This window comes from Lactuca saligna, chromosome 1 (assembly GCF_052625555.1).
Source record: "Lactuca saligna cultivar CGN05327 chromosome 1, ASM5262555v1, whole genome shotgun sequence".
In the NCBI taxonomy this organism is placed as follows: Eukaryota; Viridiplantae; Streptophyta; class Magnoliopsida; order Asterales; family Asteraceae; genus Lactuca; species Lactuca saligna.
Window position 1 is genome coordinate 31,474,931 of NC_136417.1, and position 19,542 is coordinate 31,494,472.

General features: G+C 39.8%; 1 protein-coding gene across 1 annotated transcript; it reads right to left on the reverse strand.

Moving 5' to 3' along the window:
* Nucleotides 1-270: 270 nt before the first annotated feature.
* On the reverse strand, nt 271-2,348 carry LOC145031234 (uncharacterized). Its single transcript, XM_078979758.1, has 5 exons — nt 1,582-2,348; nt 1,211-1,363; nt 1,002-1,143; nt 682-923; nt 271-614 (listed from the first exon to the last, which is right to left on the reverse strand). The coding sequence occupies exons 1-5, from the start codon at nt 2,041-2,043 to the stop codon at nt 408-410; spliced, it is 1,206 nt and encodes a 401-aa protein (XP_078835884.1). The 5' UTR covers nt 2,044-2,348; the 3' UTR covers nt 271-407.
* Between the last annotated feature and the right edge of the window lie 17,194 nt (nt 2,349-19,542).

The window sequence follows — 19,542 nt, forward strand, 5'->3', positions numbered from 1 at the left end:
TGTTTTTTTTTTTTTTTTTTTTTTTTTGTCTTCTTTTTCTCTTTAAATAAACTTTTGGCGTTTAAATGACAGACTTGTGACATCTTCACATCTAAGAAGAGCTAAAACTCTCACCATTTGTATATCCAGCATCAATCCAGTAACAAGTTAGGAGGCATTTAGCCATTTACTTTGAGGAATCTAGAATGGAAATCCATTACAATCCAGCGTGTTTTACACATAACGAGACACAATAACTCCATATTCTCCATGTAACCAAGAAAGTCAAACTAAAACAGTAAAAAAGATTCACATTGCAAATCCAAATCATCAAAATTTATAGATAAAAAGTAAAAAACAACCCTCATCTCCAATTGTTAAAGAGCCTCATCACTATCATCTACCAAAAATAATTAAAATCCCCAACCTTACAAGTAAAGCTGGATAAGCTCATCACTAACAACAGAAGGTGTCAAAACACCCAAATCTGTAAAAAGCAGTGTCAAATATTGAGGTGGTGTGTAATCCCTAGCAGATGTTTCAACCTCAACTTTTGATGGAATTGGTACCCCAAAATCAACGGCCCTTAATGCAGGTACCATGTCCTTCTGATCCAACGGATACAAACGAGCAAACTGCAAAGTTTTCAACAAATCAATATAAACATTAATTTATATCATTTCTTTTCAACTTTAAACAAACCTTGTAACTTTCAGCAGCAACATAAACAGGCTTATCCATGCTTTTAGCCACCAATGCAATCTGATATGTCCCCATCATGTTAATTATACCTCCACTTTCAACAACTCCATCTGCTCCCACAATCACCATGTCAACTTCATCCATACTGTATGCTACAGCTGAATCGATTAAGAGCTTCACAGGAACATCAAGCTTTGCCAGCTCATTTGAAAATCTTAACCCTGTTCTATCTGGTCGCCCCTCTGTTTTCAGATCATATTAAGTTTATATTCTTAAATGGGAGGTTTTAATTCAAAGAATCTTTATGTTTGGACACAAACCTGTGCAGAGAACTCGAAAGACTTTCTTGCTTTGTGCTGCGGTTTTCAAGATTTCAAGAACAACTCTAGAGAAACCGTGTACGAGGATTGTACAGCCATTAAAGATAAAATCTTGACCTAGCATTGCAATGATTTTTCGAGCCTGTGAATGTGAATCTTGGTTAAAATTTAAAAGCTTTTCTGGGTGTCATTAACAAAAGATTACATACCTTATAAGAAATCTCCCCAAATTTCAATGCGCGTTCAAGGAATCGAGACTTGGCTGCATTGAAGTCTTCATATTCTACAGCTGAAGTTCTAGTTACGTAGCGCATAAAAAGATCACAACCTGCTGTTAATGAGATGGAAGTTGTGTCCCATGACTGAAAATGTAGAACATGTCTTAAGTTTTTGTCAAAAACAAAGAAGATACAGGTGATCCTGAATCAGGAGTGAGATTTTGAAGCACATTGTCATTGAAAGTTACAGTTCAATTTGACGACTGATTATATTTGATTTCGATCAAAGAAATGCAACTACACAGCAAAGCTCTGTAATATAATTGAAAGTTTCTGAAAGAGAGTGAAGAAGAAACACATGCCTTGAGAGAATCCGACGCTGTCTTGAGTTCTCTTTGGAGTTCCATCATGGTGGTGGCCTCACTAGACCTAATAACAGAAGCCAAAGCCCTAATAGCCGCCACCGCTTCCGCCAAATCAGGCTGTTTCCTCCAGTTATTAAACTCATCGATGACGCTGAACGGCTTTTCGGAGCTGCTGGAGTTAAGTGAAGTGTCAGGATCAGATGGCAGGGTATCTTGGTCATGGCCAACGGCGGCTTGAGCCTGAGCGAGCCAATCGCTTGTAACGACTCCGTGGTGGGCCGCTCTTGTCTGGTAGTAAGCGGATATGTTGTTGACAGGGATAGGGTTAGGGTTGTTGAGGGTGTCGGCCATGGAGGATGAAGGCGGAGAGATAATACGGCTTTCAGCCTTGGGAACGGAATCGTCTTGAAGAAGATTGTCGTTCCTGTCGAGAATGAAGGAAGCAGATCTCCACCACATTTATTTTGTTTGATTTGGGAGTTGTGGTGGGTATATTAAAAGCTCTCGCAGCGTCTTGCAAAAAGCAAAGAATCAAATCGGCGGAAAGCGTAACTCCAACTACGGCATTAGCAGCAAATTCCGGTGGGATTATGACCGACTAATTGCTGTGTTGTTATCTATTAATCAATGCATCGTGGCTTCCCTCGGAGTCGCAGGCAAAGGTGCATAAAAATTGGATCAAATGGGTTTCGGATTTTTGCACTACTCAGAAGTAGGGAAAGAGGGTCTGAACTCAGTCCAAATGGATCCAAACCTGGAAACCGGAATTCAAGGATTCGTAGATCCAGCAACCGCACCGGTATATATGAACCGGTTCCAATTCGGTTCTTGATATCATACCCGGATAAAATAGGTATAGAACAAATTGGAACGCGATTTTAGTACATTGAACTTGTTCCAAATTTTAGACCCGGAAAACCTGGAATTTTGAATTAATAACTATAGTATTGGGTGTACCCAAGTTGTAGCTTGAGTGAAACAACAATAATGTTCATATTACTAATTTAAGGATTCCTAAGTGATTTGGATTTTTTGAATTTCGATAAAAAAAATCAATTAAATTCGATTACGTTTAATTGTGTTTTTTTGATTCAGAATTTCCAAAATTTGAATTAGGTTTTTTTTTTTAATTTCTGGATCGAAAATTATTGGATTTCATATACGGACAAATTTATAAGGGTTTTCGGATTTTGTCCGGAAAAAGAATCGGAATGTTTCGGATACGAATCTGGTTCCATTTTTTCATAGTATCCGATTTAAATCCGGAGGATCAAATTATTTATTTTTATTAAATCAGTAATATTAATATTAATATTAAAGTATACAACTTATTTGTTTTTTTTTTAACTTATCAAATAGCGGTTTAAAACAACCTCTCTTTTTTTTCTAGTTTTACTTTTATTGTTAGTCTTTGAAAATAACTTGGAACTAGAACACCCCTAGTGTTTAATAAGGCCCAGTCCAAGTCAAAATTGGGTAAAAAAACGAATTGTAATATGTTTTTAGTTTTGTGAATAAAGCCTTGTCGGCATGGTTGAATGAAATTTGTATTTTTGAGTCAAAATATTAAAAATGAAGCCCAACGATATCTCTGTAATTTCAAAAAAATTGCATTTGGCTATTATGCAAGATACTATCCATTCTCTTCCATACCTTCATGTGTCCTTATATGAGGTCATTTGTGTTCTTTTCTTGTTATCTCTCTGCGTATCTCAACATTTTATGATATAAAAATACCAATTTGTCCTTAACGTGATACGAAATAAAGACCGATATAATGTTGACTGTCATATTTACCCGACCAATTGTTAAAAAAAATTCTCAATCATTAAAGGTTCAATTATGTTTCAGTCTTCACTAAACTTGAAAGCTAGCAATATATTAAATTTTAAAGTGAACATCAAATGCATATATAAGATGGCTAAATAACTTGTTTCAGCATCAATCACTAACGAATCTAAAATAAAAATGCATGTGGTTCATAATTAAGTGAGACCAAAAATACTAAAAAGTTAACAGTACACGTACCATGTCGTGTCGGATCGAATCAATAAAAAACAGTCGGTTTGCAAAAGGATGAGTTCCACCGGACCAGTTAAACGACTTAAATACCAGTAAAAACCACCATATATAACCCTTAAAATCGGATTTTGCAAGAAAAAAATTATTTCCACAAACTAATCTTTTTACTTTTTAAAAAGAATATTTACGATAACCATTTTCTACAACTAATAATGAACTAATAATGTGGGATGAGTTCAAATCTTCTTGTAACTTTTCACAATTCATTTTTATAATATCAAACAACTATATTTCTTATTTTATCTCTAATATAGGATGAGTTTTCATAATATTAATCATTTGCTTTATAAATTTAATTATAAGTTACCCATGATTTTTTATTTATTTATTTGTTCTTTATTTTGTCCAACAGTACAAATAAGGTATGTTCTAATTTTTTTTCAAGATAGGTCTTCAATTTTATATTATATAAATTTTAAAAATTAGGTGTGGTCTATAACCTGCCTTGGGTCTACATAACTACACCTCTGGCATCAACCAAAATTTTCACGAGGGTCAAAAATCTAGTTTTTATTAAATTACAAATGGTCTTTTAAATTTCTAGTTTTTATTAAATTGCACATGATCTTTGGCAAAAAGAATACATAAATAGATACATGCAAGAAATCCCCCTTATTTATACTTAAGCCAACAATCAATATAGTAAAAAAGTTTATCTAACAAAAAAATGAAATGAATTATAAATTTGTACCAAATGAACTCATGTGACCTATATAAAAAACTCATGAGTCATGAGTGAGTATAATCTAGCGCAATATAAAACTTGAGAACTAAGATGTCTTATATTTTTTATACAACAATAAGTATATGATTTCTTAATTGAATTTTATATTTTTTGTTTTTTGTTTTTTATCTTTAAATCTACATGTTTTCGATGAAATCCGGTAGATATTTTTATGGTTTGAATATGTTAGGTTTTTTATTTTGTTTTGTGACATGAGATTTTCACATTTAGTTCGTTTTCTCTTAGATATTGCAATCGTTTGTTTCAAATTAAAGTTATATGAAATTCAAATTAATGCTTCAAGGATATACGATAGTAAAACCATGTTTCTCATTTTGTTTGTTGTCTGAATTAGTTGTTCTTGGATGTCGATTTTATGGATTTGTCTTTAAATTTTATTAACATACAAAGAAGTCGACAATCTCAAGTTTTATTTTGTTAATAAAAGTCATGGAATGTGTTTTGCATGTGATATCTTTTTTGCTGTAAATATAATTTTTTTTTTTTTGCATGTGACATGCTCTTTAATTATTTGCCTTTACAAAAATGGTGTTCATTATAGCACCAAGTTATCTCAAATAAGTTTATTCAATATATACATAAGTCTGTTTTTTAAAGTAATATAGTTCTTGTGTTTTTTGACTTTTGGAAACTACGTTAACCACATTTGGGAAAGACTTTGTCACTAACCTACTAAAGATACTAAATAAATGCTAAATGAATGCATGTCATTTCGTATTAATAGTACTTTTTGTATTTTAATATACATAAACGGATATTTTAAAAACAATTAAGTTAGTTGTCGTTAACTATAAAATAATGATTTGATAAATTTTAAGAAAAGTCCCTACATTTCTAGATGGAAATATGGTGCTCAAGATCAAGTTTAAAACATACAACTTTTAGATTTTGTAACGCAAGACTTTGATTAAAACTTGAACAACGGTCGTTTACTAATGCTAGCGATCCATTACTAGCCGAAGTTAAAAGACCATACAACCTCTTAAGACTAGATGAACACAATCTGAATCTCAGCAATAGATATAACTCCAGACGCCTTAAAATGATACCATACTCAAATCTTGAATTCCAATTGACCGATGCTTGGAGCAAAACTTCAGTAATAAACCATTTCCCTTTGCGATCCCATGAGTCAATCTAAGCACAATGACTGAACCCTCCGAAACTTGACGAGGGTGGATAATCACCCTACTGAACCCTGACTGTAGACCTTCATATAATGTCACCGAACCTATCTTGATAACAAACTACGATAGCACTGAACACTCCAAACCCGCTATAAAAGAAACACCCTTCGCTAAACCACTAAAGATTCATGGTATGCAAATGGCATATGACAATATTTAAATATATGAACCATACATAATCAGAGAAATAAATCAAAGATACACTTACCCAACCGATGAAAGATCACAACCACAAAGTAAATATAGAAGCGAAAAGAGAAAAAGATACATACCCGCAACCTCAAATCCCCCTTCCTGCCGAAGCCTGCGATGAAACCGGAGCTGCCCCAACCGCTGAGCTGGGGCAATTCACCCTGACATGACCAGGCTGATGACAACGATGGCATAACTCTACTTCTAATGTGCATTCTTGGCGTTTGTGACCTTTCTATCCGCACCTGCTACATTTAGACTTGCTGCGCACATCCTCTTGTGTCCCCTCATCCCTCGTACAACCATCTCGGCCCCTCGGGTCTCTGACACAAGCTACGACAACATCCAGCTGCTCAGATTGTCGAGCCAGACTGAAAGTCCACTTCCTCTTCCTCGGCTGACTATCTAAACCAGTCTCCTGCTCTTGGGTCACCCTAACCACCTCATCAACCGCCTGAATAACTGAGGTCGGCCTCTTGATCCCGGCCACCACTCAATCGGTGACACGCCCAATGATGTCGGGTAACTCCTCACGGAGGGCCTGCGAAACCTCTGCGACAATCCAATCCTGAAGTTGACTCCCCTGAAGACATGGTGTATAACTCACTTCCGATCCCAAACGACAAAAGCTAACAATAGGATCCTACTTCCAGAATGATCCTAGAGATCCACAAGCTTCGGGCTACGAATGAGCCCCCAACTGCCTTGCTATATTCTCGGCCCGAAAGTCCCCGAGACGACTATCCAATACCTCTAAAATCCCCTCCTTGACTGAACCAAATATCACAGGAGTCTGCTCTAAAATATTGTGGGTAATCTCCGACGAGATGAACTCCATCATCTGATCGCTAATCGGCTCAGTACCTGCACCTGAGTCGGAAACCAAACCAGATCCATAACTCGAACCACCTCCCTGAGTGCTCATCACCAAACTGAAATACAACATGCCAAGGATCAAAATGTAACCAAATATCCTTCTCCCCTAAGCTTCTTAGACTCTCCAAGACTCTCACTAATTCGAGTATGCATCATGTGCTTTCAGTAGTACGATCCCAATACTACCTTCCACACCTATCCATACTTTCCTTAGCAATCATCTCGAATCCTCTAAGCCACCTTCTAAACAAAAGCACCAAAACTCACTAAAGCATATCTTAGGCTCTCTTAGGTTCCCGAACCCACCCAGTCCTCAGATGTTGAAGGATTTCCCATTAATGTCAACTAGCTACCTCATGAATATAGCCACATGCAACAGAGATCATATAATCCTTCGAGAAAAATACTCAATCCTAAAACAATTGGACTCAAACAAGAGCTATGCAATAGGTCCAATTCCATCACTCTGAGATTATCAAGCCCGTGCCACATGTGACTTAGCATATTCACTTACTAGTTAGCTCACATTGCTAAGAGTCTCACAAAGCACAAAGCAAGCAATATTCATGCAATAGAAAATCTAACCAACATACTCCAATCAAACCATTCTATCCTATAATCACGAATTTGTACTAGCATGCAATTTGAAGGATCATACAATCAGGCATAACCTAAACAGGCCATCCTACCACTGGTTGATCAGTTATAGCATGCAAATCGACAAAGGCATATCTCCTAGATCCTTATGTGACATACCCATTTTCACAGTCAAAACATACTGATTTGTTTATGATTTATTTTGAAAATCAGAGTATCTTTTAAAGAAATATGTTGCGGAATTTATGTAACGCCCGTAGATCAGGGCTAGTCAATTTAGAGATAATGAGCATCAAAAATGACTTTTTGATTGAAGATTATTTAGAAAGATTAATCTTAACTAATTTGTAGTATATGTCATAAGGTTTTTGAATATATAAAGAACGCCAAAATCCGAGTTATAACGAAGAAGTTATGACCTGTCGAAGTTTCGCGACAAAATCGGCACGACACTGAATGACGTAAAATATGAACTTAAGATAGAGCAATATCTAGCCTTAGTGATCTAAATGAAAGTCGTAGAATATGTTAAACCGGGAGCGTGCATAAAAAGAACGCCCAAATCTAACTTCATATGACGAAGTTATGATTTTCCGAAGTTTCGACTTAGCGGTATGCAGTCCGAATACTCGAATATGAGATCGAGTGATTTTTAGCCAAAACAATCTAAACAAGAATCAAATATCTCGTCTATAGTAGTCCAACGGTAAAAAGACAGACGAAAACGGACGTCGGATGAAGAAGTTATGAATTTCTAATGGAGTTTTTCTGTCCCGGCCTACTAAGAATAATATAAATGTAATATATTTATAATATATTAAAAATAAAGTCAAAATTAGCCAATGGAGTCTAAACGAGATTTGTAGATCATATTCTCACCTACGCATCGATATAAAGAACGTTGAAAACGGAGTTCGTATGCGAATGTTATGCCTTTCTGAAGTTCGGGGCGCGAACCCCAAAGTTGTGTCAGTGGCCAGGATCTGGAAACAGTGCCCACGATGTGGCATGTTTTCTGATGCCTCCTGAGTCTACCAGACCCAACTTGCGATGGTGCATACAGTGACGACCAAGCGCACGACGTGGAAAATGAGAAATTTGCCCTATAAATAGATTTGAAGGGGCAGCCGGCCAAGGACTAATTCACCCTTCTCTCATCCATATTACCTCGATTTACGTGTAAAGAAGTACCCCCGAAGCCCCGGTATCATCCCGAGACCTGAAGCAATTCCCAAATCCCAAAGATCCAGAGAAGAAAAGAGTTTTCGAGCCGAAGCTCTGCCTGCAAGAAGCCCGGTGTGTGAAGATATCCCGGTTTTACCGAAGAATACTACTCTTAGAGCTGTAGTGTTGTCCGATCATCTTCTGATTAAGTGAGTGTATAGTCCTTTTCATATACGCGATTTTAATACAAGTATCGATGAGCGTATTAGATATATATAATATGAGTGAGTGTATAGTTACTGTGACATCCCCAAAATCACGATCAGAAAAGACCGGTTTTGTTTATACTTTCTTTCAAAATCAGAGTAATCTTTTAATAAAAGAGTTGCGGAACTTGTCCCAAAATAATATTATGATAAAGATTTATCAAAATCATTTCCTTAGAAATGTATTTCATTAAAAGACTCGGGATGTCATGTTCGATACAGTACATAAGTATAAACAATACAATATAAGCCTTACTACATTATTTCATATCTACAGTCCTATATCCGTAATCCCTCATCCAAAACATCACATCCATGCTCATGCGCCACTACTTGTAATACAAGAAACTGAGTGAGTCAGGCTTGGGAGCTTGGTGAGCACATAGGGTTTTCAACCCACAATAAATAAGTTTATTAAGTTCATCAATCAACAATAATCTGATTACCCGTTCCCGTTATCCTCACTTTACGTCCCTAAACACCTATCATAAGGGACCTAGCCTAAGGATTATCATCGGGATGGACACCACTGCTAAGGGGGTTCCTTAGCAATAAATGTCCTAAAAGCAACCATGTGGGGGATGGAGTACACCGGTGAACACATCGTTCACAAACACCTACAGGTTGCGAGCCTGCTAGTGTTCCACTGGATTGTCTAGAAAAGTCTGTGGTCGTCATCTATACTCCGCTAGATGACTAGATCAACAACAACAATATCGAGGCCTCTCATTATTTTATCACACATCACCTATTACATCTACCCATGTTTTACCCCAACATTTTCGTAGATATAAAATACATATACAGTTTAAATCATTGAAAACATGTATCAAAACGTTCATCCAGCATAGATAGCAAGTATTCAGATAATATGCACACATAGCACGTAATTTATATAAAATACTTCATATATATGTGTAAGCTGGAAGTAACTATGCACTCACCTGAAAGGTGGTGTGACAACCCGATATTTCAACTCTTTGTAATGGCCTAATAGGTCAAGTATTGTAAACATTTTTTAGTTAATAAAATTAACTTTGATAATAAAATGTCCAAAAAGTTTCTATTTAAATTCTTCTATGTTTAAATCTCATTAAACCATGATCGTACGTAAAAAGAACGCCCAAATCCGACTTCGTATATTGAAGTAATGATTTTTCCAAGTTCAGCTTAGCAACAGACAGCTAAAAACTCGAAACGGAGATCGAGCGACATTTGGCCGGAATGACCTAAACGAGAATCGAAGGTCTCGACAATGGTATTTCAACGGTAAAAAGTCTGGAAAAAACCGACGTCGGCTAAAGAAGTTATGAATTTTTAAAGAGATTCCTTAATCACGTCATTTTAATAAATAAATAATAAAAATAATTTCGGAATTTGCCAATGGAATCTAAACGAAAGTTGTAGATCGTAGTCTCACCTTCGCGGGGATATAAAGAACGTCGAAAACGGAGTTCGTATGAAGGAGATATGAATTTTTGAAGTTTGATAAATAATTTGTATATAATTTTTATTAAAAATTCGGTATTATCCGAAGAGGAGTCAGCCTAGGGCCGAGGTACGCGCCGCGTACCCTCGTACGCCCCGCATACTCGAGGGCACTGCCTCGGATCGTCCACGTCGCCCTATGCGAAGCTACCCGACCCGCTCCATTCGAAATACGTAAGCGATGACGTACGGGTACGCGCTGCGTACGCCCGTACGCCCCGCATTCGGAGGCGGTTCAGCACCCCTATAAAAGGGATGCGAGCCTTTCCGAAAAATTTGTTCATTTTCTCTCTTTCTCTCACGATCTTGCCTCGATTTCCGTGCCCGTTCAAACCCGAAGCTCTGGTCTTTTTGCTCAAGTCCCGAGGGTCGATTTTACTCCCGAGATTCCCGAGAATCCCGAGAAAAATCCGTTTCCCGAGATGAAACTCTGCCCGGTTTTCGATCTCGCTATCTTCAAACTTCCAAGTGAGTTCATACCCCTTTATTCAACCTTTGAAATGCTTTTAAATGTTTTAAATATTTTATGGGGGGGATACACGTTAAACACTTATAGTTATTGCTTCGATCACATGTGATTGCATTAATCACATGTGATTAATAACTAGGAAACCAATGATTTTATCACTGTTCAAACTGTTTTACTTCAAAATGTGTTACAAACTCTTTTACTTATCAAATGCTTTATTGTAAACTTTGTTTTACTACCTATAAATTTGCATGCCCATATATGTATAGCTGTATAAATAATGTTTAAAGGGCTTAGGAAAGCCACCTGTCCTATTTCCTTTTCCTCGATTTGGATGTGGTCTGGTGGAATTTCGGGTGACCATCCGAGGTTCGTTTCAATATTAGTTATATATCATATATACATGTATTGACATAAAAGTACTTCCATATTCATACTTATCAGCACCTCGTTAGTAAGTTACCATCGGGGTAACACGGGATCATACTACTAAAATTTCTAGATCAACGAGTCAGTTCATTCAGGAGTCAATACTTATTACTAAGAGAACATATACAACGATACTAGAACAAGTAACATTATATTGCATATACACGAATACGTTAACAATTGTGATCCACTGTATGGGAGCATGTCTTAATTGACATGACCCGAGTTGTAGCCAGAGTCTCTTGGAGGGAGAGCGTGAGTTTGCGTATAGATCTATACTGGGTTGACTATCCTACACCTCGCTGCTAGCTACAGTGGGACCGACAGGTCTGCGGGTGCCAAACGTCATACCTTATTTTTCGACTATACGTTGTCGATGTTACCAGTCGATAGTATGGTGCAATTTATGACACGATACCTTAATATAAACCCGGTTTAAGGTAGTTAGTACAGCAGTAGTTCATATAAAACAAAACTACCGTACTACAATAATTTACCCATTACATTTTGGTGATAACCTCACTTAAACTTTAATGTACAAACTATATTTTGTTAAATGATAGTTACACTTGGGAAATTACACACTTTTACATCAAACGAGCATACAAAACAGTTAAGCCTTGGTAGAGGGCTACTTTAACAGAAAATATAGGTTTTTCTGAGAGATTTCAAACTTTTACAAACACTTACATACATTTACAACTCATACTTGCGACAGGTTCAAACGTTTTGATAATAAACCTCGACACTAAAATACTTATGAATTCACCAGCTTAATGCTGATAAACTATTTCAAAATAACTTGTATTCTCAGGTCATCAGTAGACAGGTACCGATGCTAGCTTTTGAGAAGATGGAGCGCATTCAAGACTCATCATACTATTTTGATTTACATTATATTTTTGGTGTCTAAAACTGTACGGAACACGCTTGTATTAAAATTTTATATTTAATGCAATGGATGATGTTGTTTGCTTATTTACATTTACTGTGTTGTGATACTTTACATGACGTCCTCCGCCCCGGAACATTTCCGCCATTCTTGGTTTTGGGGTGTGACAGATTGGTATCAGAGCATTGTTTATAGTGAAGCAAGTATATCAACCCATAAAAGATATACTAAACTATAAACCCATTTGGGATTAAAACACTCTGACCAAGAGTCTATACTTTAAATACTAAAATAGTTAATTAAGTATACTAGTCTGCATTCATACTAAAACCAGTGTCACAACGACAAGAACAAGAGTATTACGATTGTTAAATATCACAGGTAAGCTAGGGGATGTATGGTCAGTCCTGGGAATGGCATAGCCTGATCAACTATGCTGGTCCGAGGAGTGATTAGCATATGCCCTAGAATAGTTGTGATGTGTTAACGAGTCTAAAAAAAAACTTACCATCAATGCCACAAAAAGATCAGTGGAACTTAAACTTAAAATACTATAGGTGTATTTTTTGCTATTAACTACATACATATCTTTATACCTCTCTTCTCGCGTAGATTTAAATGGCTGGATTCCATCACGACGACCCGTACTTTCCAAATGAAGGCAACATAGAAATGCTCGAAGCAGAGTATGACAATGAACACCAAATTCTGTTGGATGATCATCAAGCTGAAGGCTTCTCAGATGGATCAGACTCTGAGCCTGAAGTCAACAACCTACCGCTCGTAGGTCAACCCCCGAACAACAACCCTCGACCATCTTTTCCAGGTCCTACTCCCTTATGGGAAAACAACTTGAATCGTTGGAGTGATGAACAGGGTCAACCCTTACCATACTTTGGGGACCGAAGCTTTTACAACGTCAGCAATGGTGGCTCTGCTGACCGAGCCCTGCCTGTCATTATCCGCAGAATAGCTCGTAATGTCGAGCAAGGTAGAGCAGCCATCGACCGGGTCATGGAGATTGATGCCAACTCAGGTGTCAACACAGTCCGCATCCGTCGTCTTGAAGAAGACATGGAACGGACCCGGAGAACCAATGAAACCCTACAGCAACATCTGGTTGCCTCTCAAGCTGAAGTCATGGAACTCCGAGCTCGTCAAAGTGCTCATGAGCAACACCTTCAAGAGGTGGTCCGTCAAATGAGAGACCTTAGGGTTCTCCCGAGGAATATTCATCGCCGTTAAATGATGTCTAGTACATCATTATCTTTAGGGTTAAGGATTAGCCTTTAACATCTGTGCTCTAAGTAGCACTTGTCTGTAAAATATTCCTAACTTTCAGTACTCTAATTAGGAATCTAAGAACTGTCAAACTTTTCTATATTGTATGATGTAAGACCTACTGTTAGGTCGATTTTCCTTGAACTTATTACATCAGTAATACCAGTATTATTGAAATCTATCTAAATTGTGGGAAAAATCTATACACTTGTGTTTTCCTACTAATATTTCTTGTTGTGATTTCAAACACTCATTCAACTGTTGGGCTATGGTTAGTTAGTCCATATATCACTCTCACGTTGCTTACAAAATGATTCTTACCATTTTTCTTACCTTTATAAACTTATAGCTGAAAGATGCCTCCTCACAAATCTCCCAGGAATAATCCTGCACCACCACCTTCTCCGCCTTCGGTCATCGATACTGCAGCCCTAAATGTTGTCGTAGCTGCAGCAGTGGCAACTGCCATGGCTCAGTATCACTCTTCTAATGCCAGCAGAGGTGGAACCCTTGTGGAATCAATCCCGGTTGAAACCCCTATGCGCTCGAGAGAGTGCTCTTACAAGGATTTCACCAACTGCAAGCTGAAGTCCTTTCATGGGACCGGCGGAGTCATTGCTCTCTCGCAATGGTTCGAGAAGACTGAATCGGTCTTCAAAATTTGTTCATGCCCTGCTGCGAGCAAAGTGAAATACGCCGCATGCACCTTTGAAGGAAAGGCCCTGACGTGGTGGAACGGCCACGTTAAATCTCTAACTCTCGTCGTAGCCAACGACATAGGCTGGGAAACGATGAAAGACTTCATGATTGAGGAATACTGCCCGAGGGGCGAGATCCAGAAACTAGAGCAGGAGCTTTGGAGTCTGACCATGAAGGGCACCAACATTGTCGCTTACACCGCCAGATTCAGCGAACTGGTGGCCCTCTGCCCTAATATGGTTCCCACTGAAGGGAAAAAGATCGAAAGGTACATATGGGGGCTTGTGCCTCCGTATCAGGGGAATGTTCTAGCACCAAACCCCGCTACCTTCGACAGTGCCAAACGGTTGGCACAACGACTCATTGACCATGGAGTCAAAACCCCTGCAACCACAACCACCCTAGCCATCCCGGAACTCTCCAAACCCGCTGATACTAAGCGGAAATTCTGGGATGAAAAGAAGAAGCAACAGGCTGCCAAAAAGTAGCAAATTGTGGCAATACATGTCGCAATAACCCCTGTTGCTGCTACTACTACTCCGGTGGGTGGGTATGCTGAAAGTTCACCCAAGTGCAACAAATGCAACTACCACCACAATGGCCCCTGCCATGAAATGCAGTGCTCTAACTGCCACAGGAGAGGACACATAGTCTGTTTCTGTAAATCTCCGGCGAGACCGATCGCCCAAGTCCCCGGCTCTGGCGCGAGCCCGACCTGCTATGGATGTGGCGAAGCAGGCCACTATAAGAGGGACTGCCCCAAGGCGAAAAATGCTGGCGGAGCAGGGAGGGTACTAGCGATAGGCCACGGGGAGGCGGTTGCTGACCCGACAGTGGTGACTGGTACGTTCCTCCTCGATGACTCCTATGCATGCATTCTATTCGATAGTGGAGCGGAGCGAAGCTTCGTAAACCATAAATTTACTCGCATGCTTAATCAACCACCACACGCACTCAAAGAACTATTCACAGTAGAAATGGCTAATGGAAAAACTGAAAGTACGAGTAGCATATATTTAGGTTGTACCCTAACTCTAGATAACCATTCATTCCCAATCGACCTCATGCCAGTCTCAATAAAGAGTTTCGACGTTATCGTTGGCATGGATTGGTTAAGCCTTCACCGCGCCGACATCATGTGCTACGAGAAAGCAGTCCGTTTAAACCTTCCGTTTAACAAAACTCTTATAGTCTACGGCGACAAACCCGGTGCAAGTCTTCACATCATATCAAGTATTCAAGCACAAAAGTATCTACGTAAGGAATACCATGCATTCCTTGCTCACGTCGTCGACACGAGCCTCGAAACGAAAGGACTAAAGAACTTCCTTGTAGTGAGCGACTTCCCCGACATCTTCCCAGAAGAACTACCCGGGTTACCTCCGCAACGACAGGTCGAGTTCAGAATCGACTTAGTCCCAGGAGCTACCCCAGTAGCCAAGTCGCCCTACCGCTTAGCACCAGCTGAGATGCAGGAACTCTCTGGTCAACTTAACGAACTGCTCAGCAAGGGCTTTATAAGACCAAGTTTCTCACCTTGGAGAGCACCGGTCTTGTTCGTTAAGAAGAAAGACGGATCATTCCGTATGTGTATTGACTACAGAGAACTCAACAAACTGACGGTCAAGAATCGTTACCCTCTGCCTCGCATAGATGATCCATTCGACCAACTGCAAGGGGCGAACTATTTTTCTAAGATTGATCTGAGATCCGGATATCACCAGTTACGAGTGCTAGAGGAGGATGTGCCGAAGACAGCCTTCCGAACTCGTTACCGACATTAGGAGTTCGTGGTGATGCCATTCGGATTGACCAATGCGCCCGCAGTCTTCATGGATCTGATGAATAGAGTATGCCGACCTTATTTGGATCAGTTCGTCATCGTTTTCATTGACGACATCCTGATCTACTCCCGAAGTAAGAAAGAGCATGGCGATCACCTGCGACAAGTTCTAGAGACATTACAAAAAGAGAAGCTTTATGCGAAGTTCAAGAAATGTGAATTTTGGATCCAGAGAGTCGAATTCTTAGGACACGTGGTAAGCGAAGAGGGAATCCACGTGGACCCATCCAAAGTTAAAGCCATTGAGAACTGGTCAGCACCTAAGACGCCGACAGAAATTCGTCAATTTCTAGGTCTTGCTGGCTACTACCGAAGATTCATTCAGAACTTCTCCCGAATAGCGAAACCTCTTACGACCCTAACCCAGAAAGGTGTGGCCTTTGACTGGGAAGAGAAACAAGAAAGAGCGTTCCAAACGCTCAAACGAGCCTTGTGCACCGCACCAATACTATCCCTTCCCGAAGGAATAGAAGACTTCGTAGTCTATTGCGATGCATCGAATCAAGGGCTCGGATGTGTCCTAATGCAGCGAGGTAAGGTCATCGCTTACGCCTCGAGGCAGTTGAAGACACACGAGGTTAACTACACGACCCACGATCTTGAACTAGGAGCAGTGGTGTTTGCTCTGAAGATCTGGAGACATTACTTGTATGGAACGAAGAGCACTATCTTTACCGACCACAAGAGTTTACAACACATTTTCGATCAAAAGGAGCTCAGCATGAGACAACGAAGGTGGGTCGAGCTACTCAGTGATTACGAATGCGATATTCGTTATCATCCGGGTAAAGCCAACGTAGTAGCAGACGCCCTAAGTCGGAAGGAATATTCTGGTCGAAAAATCAAGTCATTGTCAATAACCATCCATTCACACTTGTCTAATCAAATTCAGACGGCCCAACTTGAAGCCATGAAACCTAAAAATGTGACGAGTGAATCCCTCAGAGGAATGGACAAGAATTTAGAAGCCAAGGGTGACGGAGCCTTATATTTCATGGATCGGATCTGGACACCGAAACACGGTGGTTTCCGAGACTTGGTCATGACCGAGGCGCACAACACTCGGTATTCCGTCCACCCAGGTTCAGATAAGATGTATCTGGATCTTAAAAAGCTATACTGGTGGCCTAATATGAAAGCAGAGATTGCTACCTTCGTGAGTAAATGCTTTACTTGCGCAAAGGTTAAGGTCGAGTACCAGAAGCCCTCTGGTTTATTGCAACAACCAGAGATCCCAGAATGGAAGTGGGAGCGGATCACTATGGATTTCATAACCAAGTTGCCCAAGACAACGGGTGGACTTGATACCATATGGGTCATCGTCGATAGATTGACCAAGTCTGCACACTTCCTACCTATCAAAGAAACCGACAAGATGGAGAAACTTACGAGAACATACATTAGGGAAATCGTACGGCTACATGGTGTACCTATGTCCATTATCTCCGTTAGAGATAGTAGGTTTACCTCAAGATTTTGGCAATCACTACAACATTCCCTAGGAACAAGGCTAGACATGAGCACAGCCTACCATCCTCAGACCGACGGACAGAGTGAGAGGACCATCCAAACACTGGAAGATATGTTGCGAGCCTGCGTGATTGACTTTGGGAAGGCATGGGATACTCATTTACCCCTTGTCGAGTTTTCCTATAATAACAGTTATCACACGAGCATCAAGGTTGCTCCATTTGAAGCCCTCTACGGCCGAAAGTGCAGATCCCCTCTGTGCTGGGCTGAGGTGGGTGATACCCAACTAGCAAGGGGGCAAGCTTCCGACATTACTCTTACCGGTCCGGAAATCATCCGGGAAACGACAGAGAAGATCGTTCAGATCCGTGAACGATTGAAAGCCTCTAGAGACCGACAGAAGAGCTACGCAGATAAACGAAGGAAACCTTTGGAATTTCAGGTGGGAGACCAAGTCCTTCTCAAAGTCTCACCCTGGAAGGGCTTGATACGCTTCGGCAAGCGTGGGAAGCTTAATCCGAGGTACATAGGGCCTTTCGAAATTCTTGCAAGAGTCGGCCCCGTAGCTTACAAACTCGATCTACCAGGTGCACTTCGTAACGTACATTCTACATTCCACGTATCTAACTTGAAAAAGTGTCTATCCGACGAGACTCTCGTAATCCCACTCGACGAGATCGAGATCAACGAGAGCCTCATTTTGTTGGAAGAACCAGCAGAAATCATGGACTGAGAGGTCAAGCAAACAAAACAAAGTCGCATACCCATCGTGAAGGTTGGCTGGAACGCTAAGCGGGGACCTGAATTCACATGGGAATGCGAAGATCAGATGCAACACAAGTACCCTCATCTATTTCCCTAATCGACGAGTGTTCTCTTACTTTGAATTTCGGGACGAAATTCCCTCTAACGGGGGGATGATGTGACAACCCGATATTTCAACTCTTTGTAATGCCCTAATAGGTCAAGTAATATAAACATTTTTGAGTTAATAAAATTAACTTTGATAATAAAATGTCCAAAAAGTTTCTATTTAAATTCTTCTATGTTTAAATCTCATTAAACCATGATCGTACGTAAAAAGAACGCCCAAATCCGACTTCGTATATTGAAGTAATGATTTTTCCAAGTTCAGCTTAGCAACAGACAGCTAAAAACTCGAAACGGAGATCGAGCGACATTTGGCCGGAATGACCTAAACGAGAATCGAAGGTCTCGACAATGGTATTTCAACGGTAAAAAGTCTGGAAAAAACCGACGTCGGCTAAAGAAGTTATGAATTTTTAAAGAGATTCCTTAATCACGTCATTTTAATAAATAAATAATAAAAATAATTTCGGAATTTGCCAATGGAATCTAAACGAAAGTTGTAGATCGTAGTCTCACCTTCGCGGGGATATAAAGAACGTCGAAAACGGAGTTCGTATGAAGGAGATATGAATTTTTGAAGTTTGATAAATAATTTGTATATAATTTTTATTAAAAATTCGGTATTATCCGAAGAGGAGTCAGCCTAGGGCCGAGGTACGCGCCGCGTACCCTCGTACGCCCCGCATACTCGAGGGCACTGCCTCGGATCGTCCACGTCGCCCTATGCGAAGCTACCCGACCCGCCGTCCTATCCGACCCGCTCCATCCGAAATACGTAAGCGATGACGTACGGGTACGCGCTGCGTACGCCCGTACGCCCCGCGTTCGGAGGCGGTTCAGCACCCCTATAAAAGGGATGCGAGCCTTTCCGAAAAATTTGTTCATTTTCTCTCTTTCTCTCACGATCTTGCCTCGATTTCCGTGCCCGTTCAAACCCGAAGCTCTGGTCTTTTTGCTCAAGTCCCGAGGGTCGATTTTACTCCCGAGATTCCCGAGAATCCCGAGAAAAATCCGTTTCCCGAGATGAAACTCTGCCCGGTTTTCGATCTCGCTATATTCAAACTTCCAAGTGAGTTCATACCCCTTTATTCAACCTTTGAAATGCTTTTAAATGTTTTAAATACTTTATGGGGGGGATACACGTTAAACACTTATAGTTATTGCTTCGATCACATGTGATTGCATTAATCACATGTGATTAATAACTAGGAAACCAATGATTTTATCACTGTTCAAACTGTTTTACTTCAAAATGTTTTACAAACTCTTTTACTTATCAAATGCTTTATTGTAAACTTTGTTTTACTACCTATAAATTTGCATGCCCATATATGTATAGCTGTATAAATAATGTTTAAAGGGCTTAGGAAAGCCACCTATCCTATTTCCTTTTCCTCGATTTGGATGT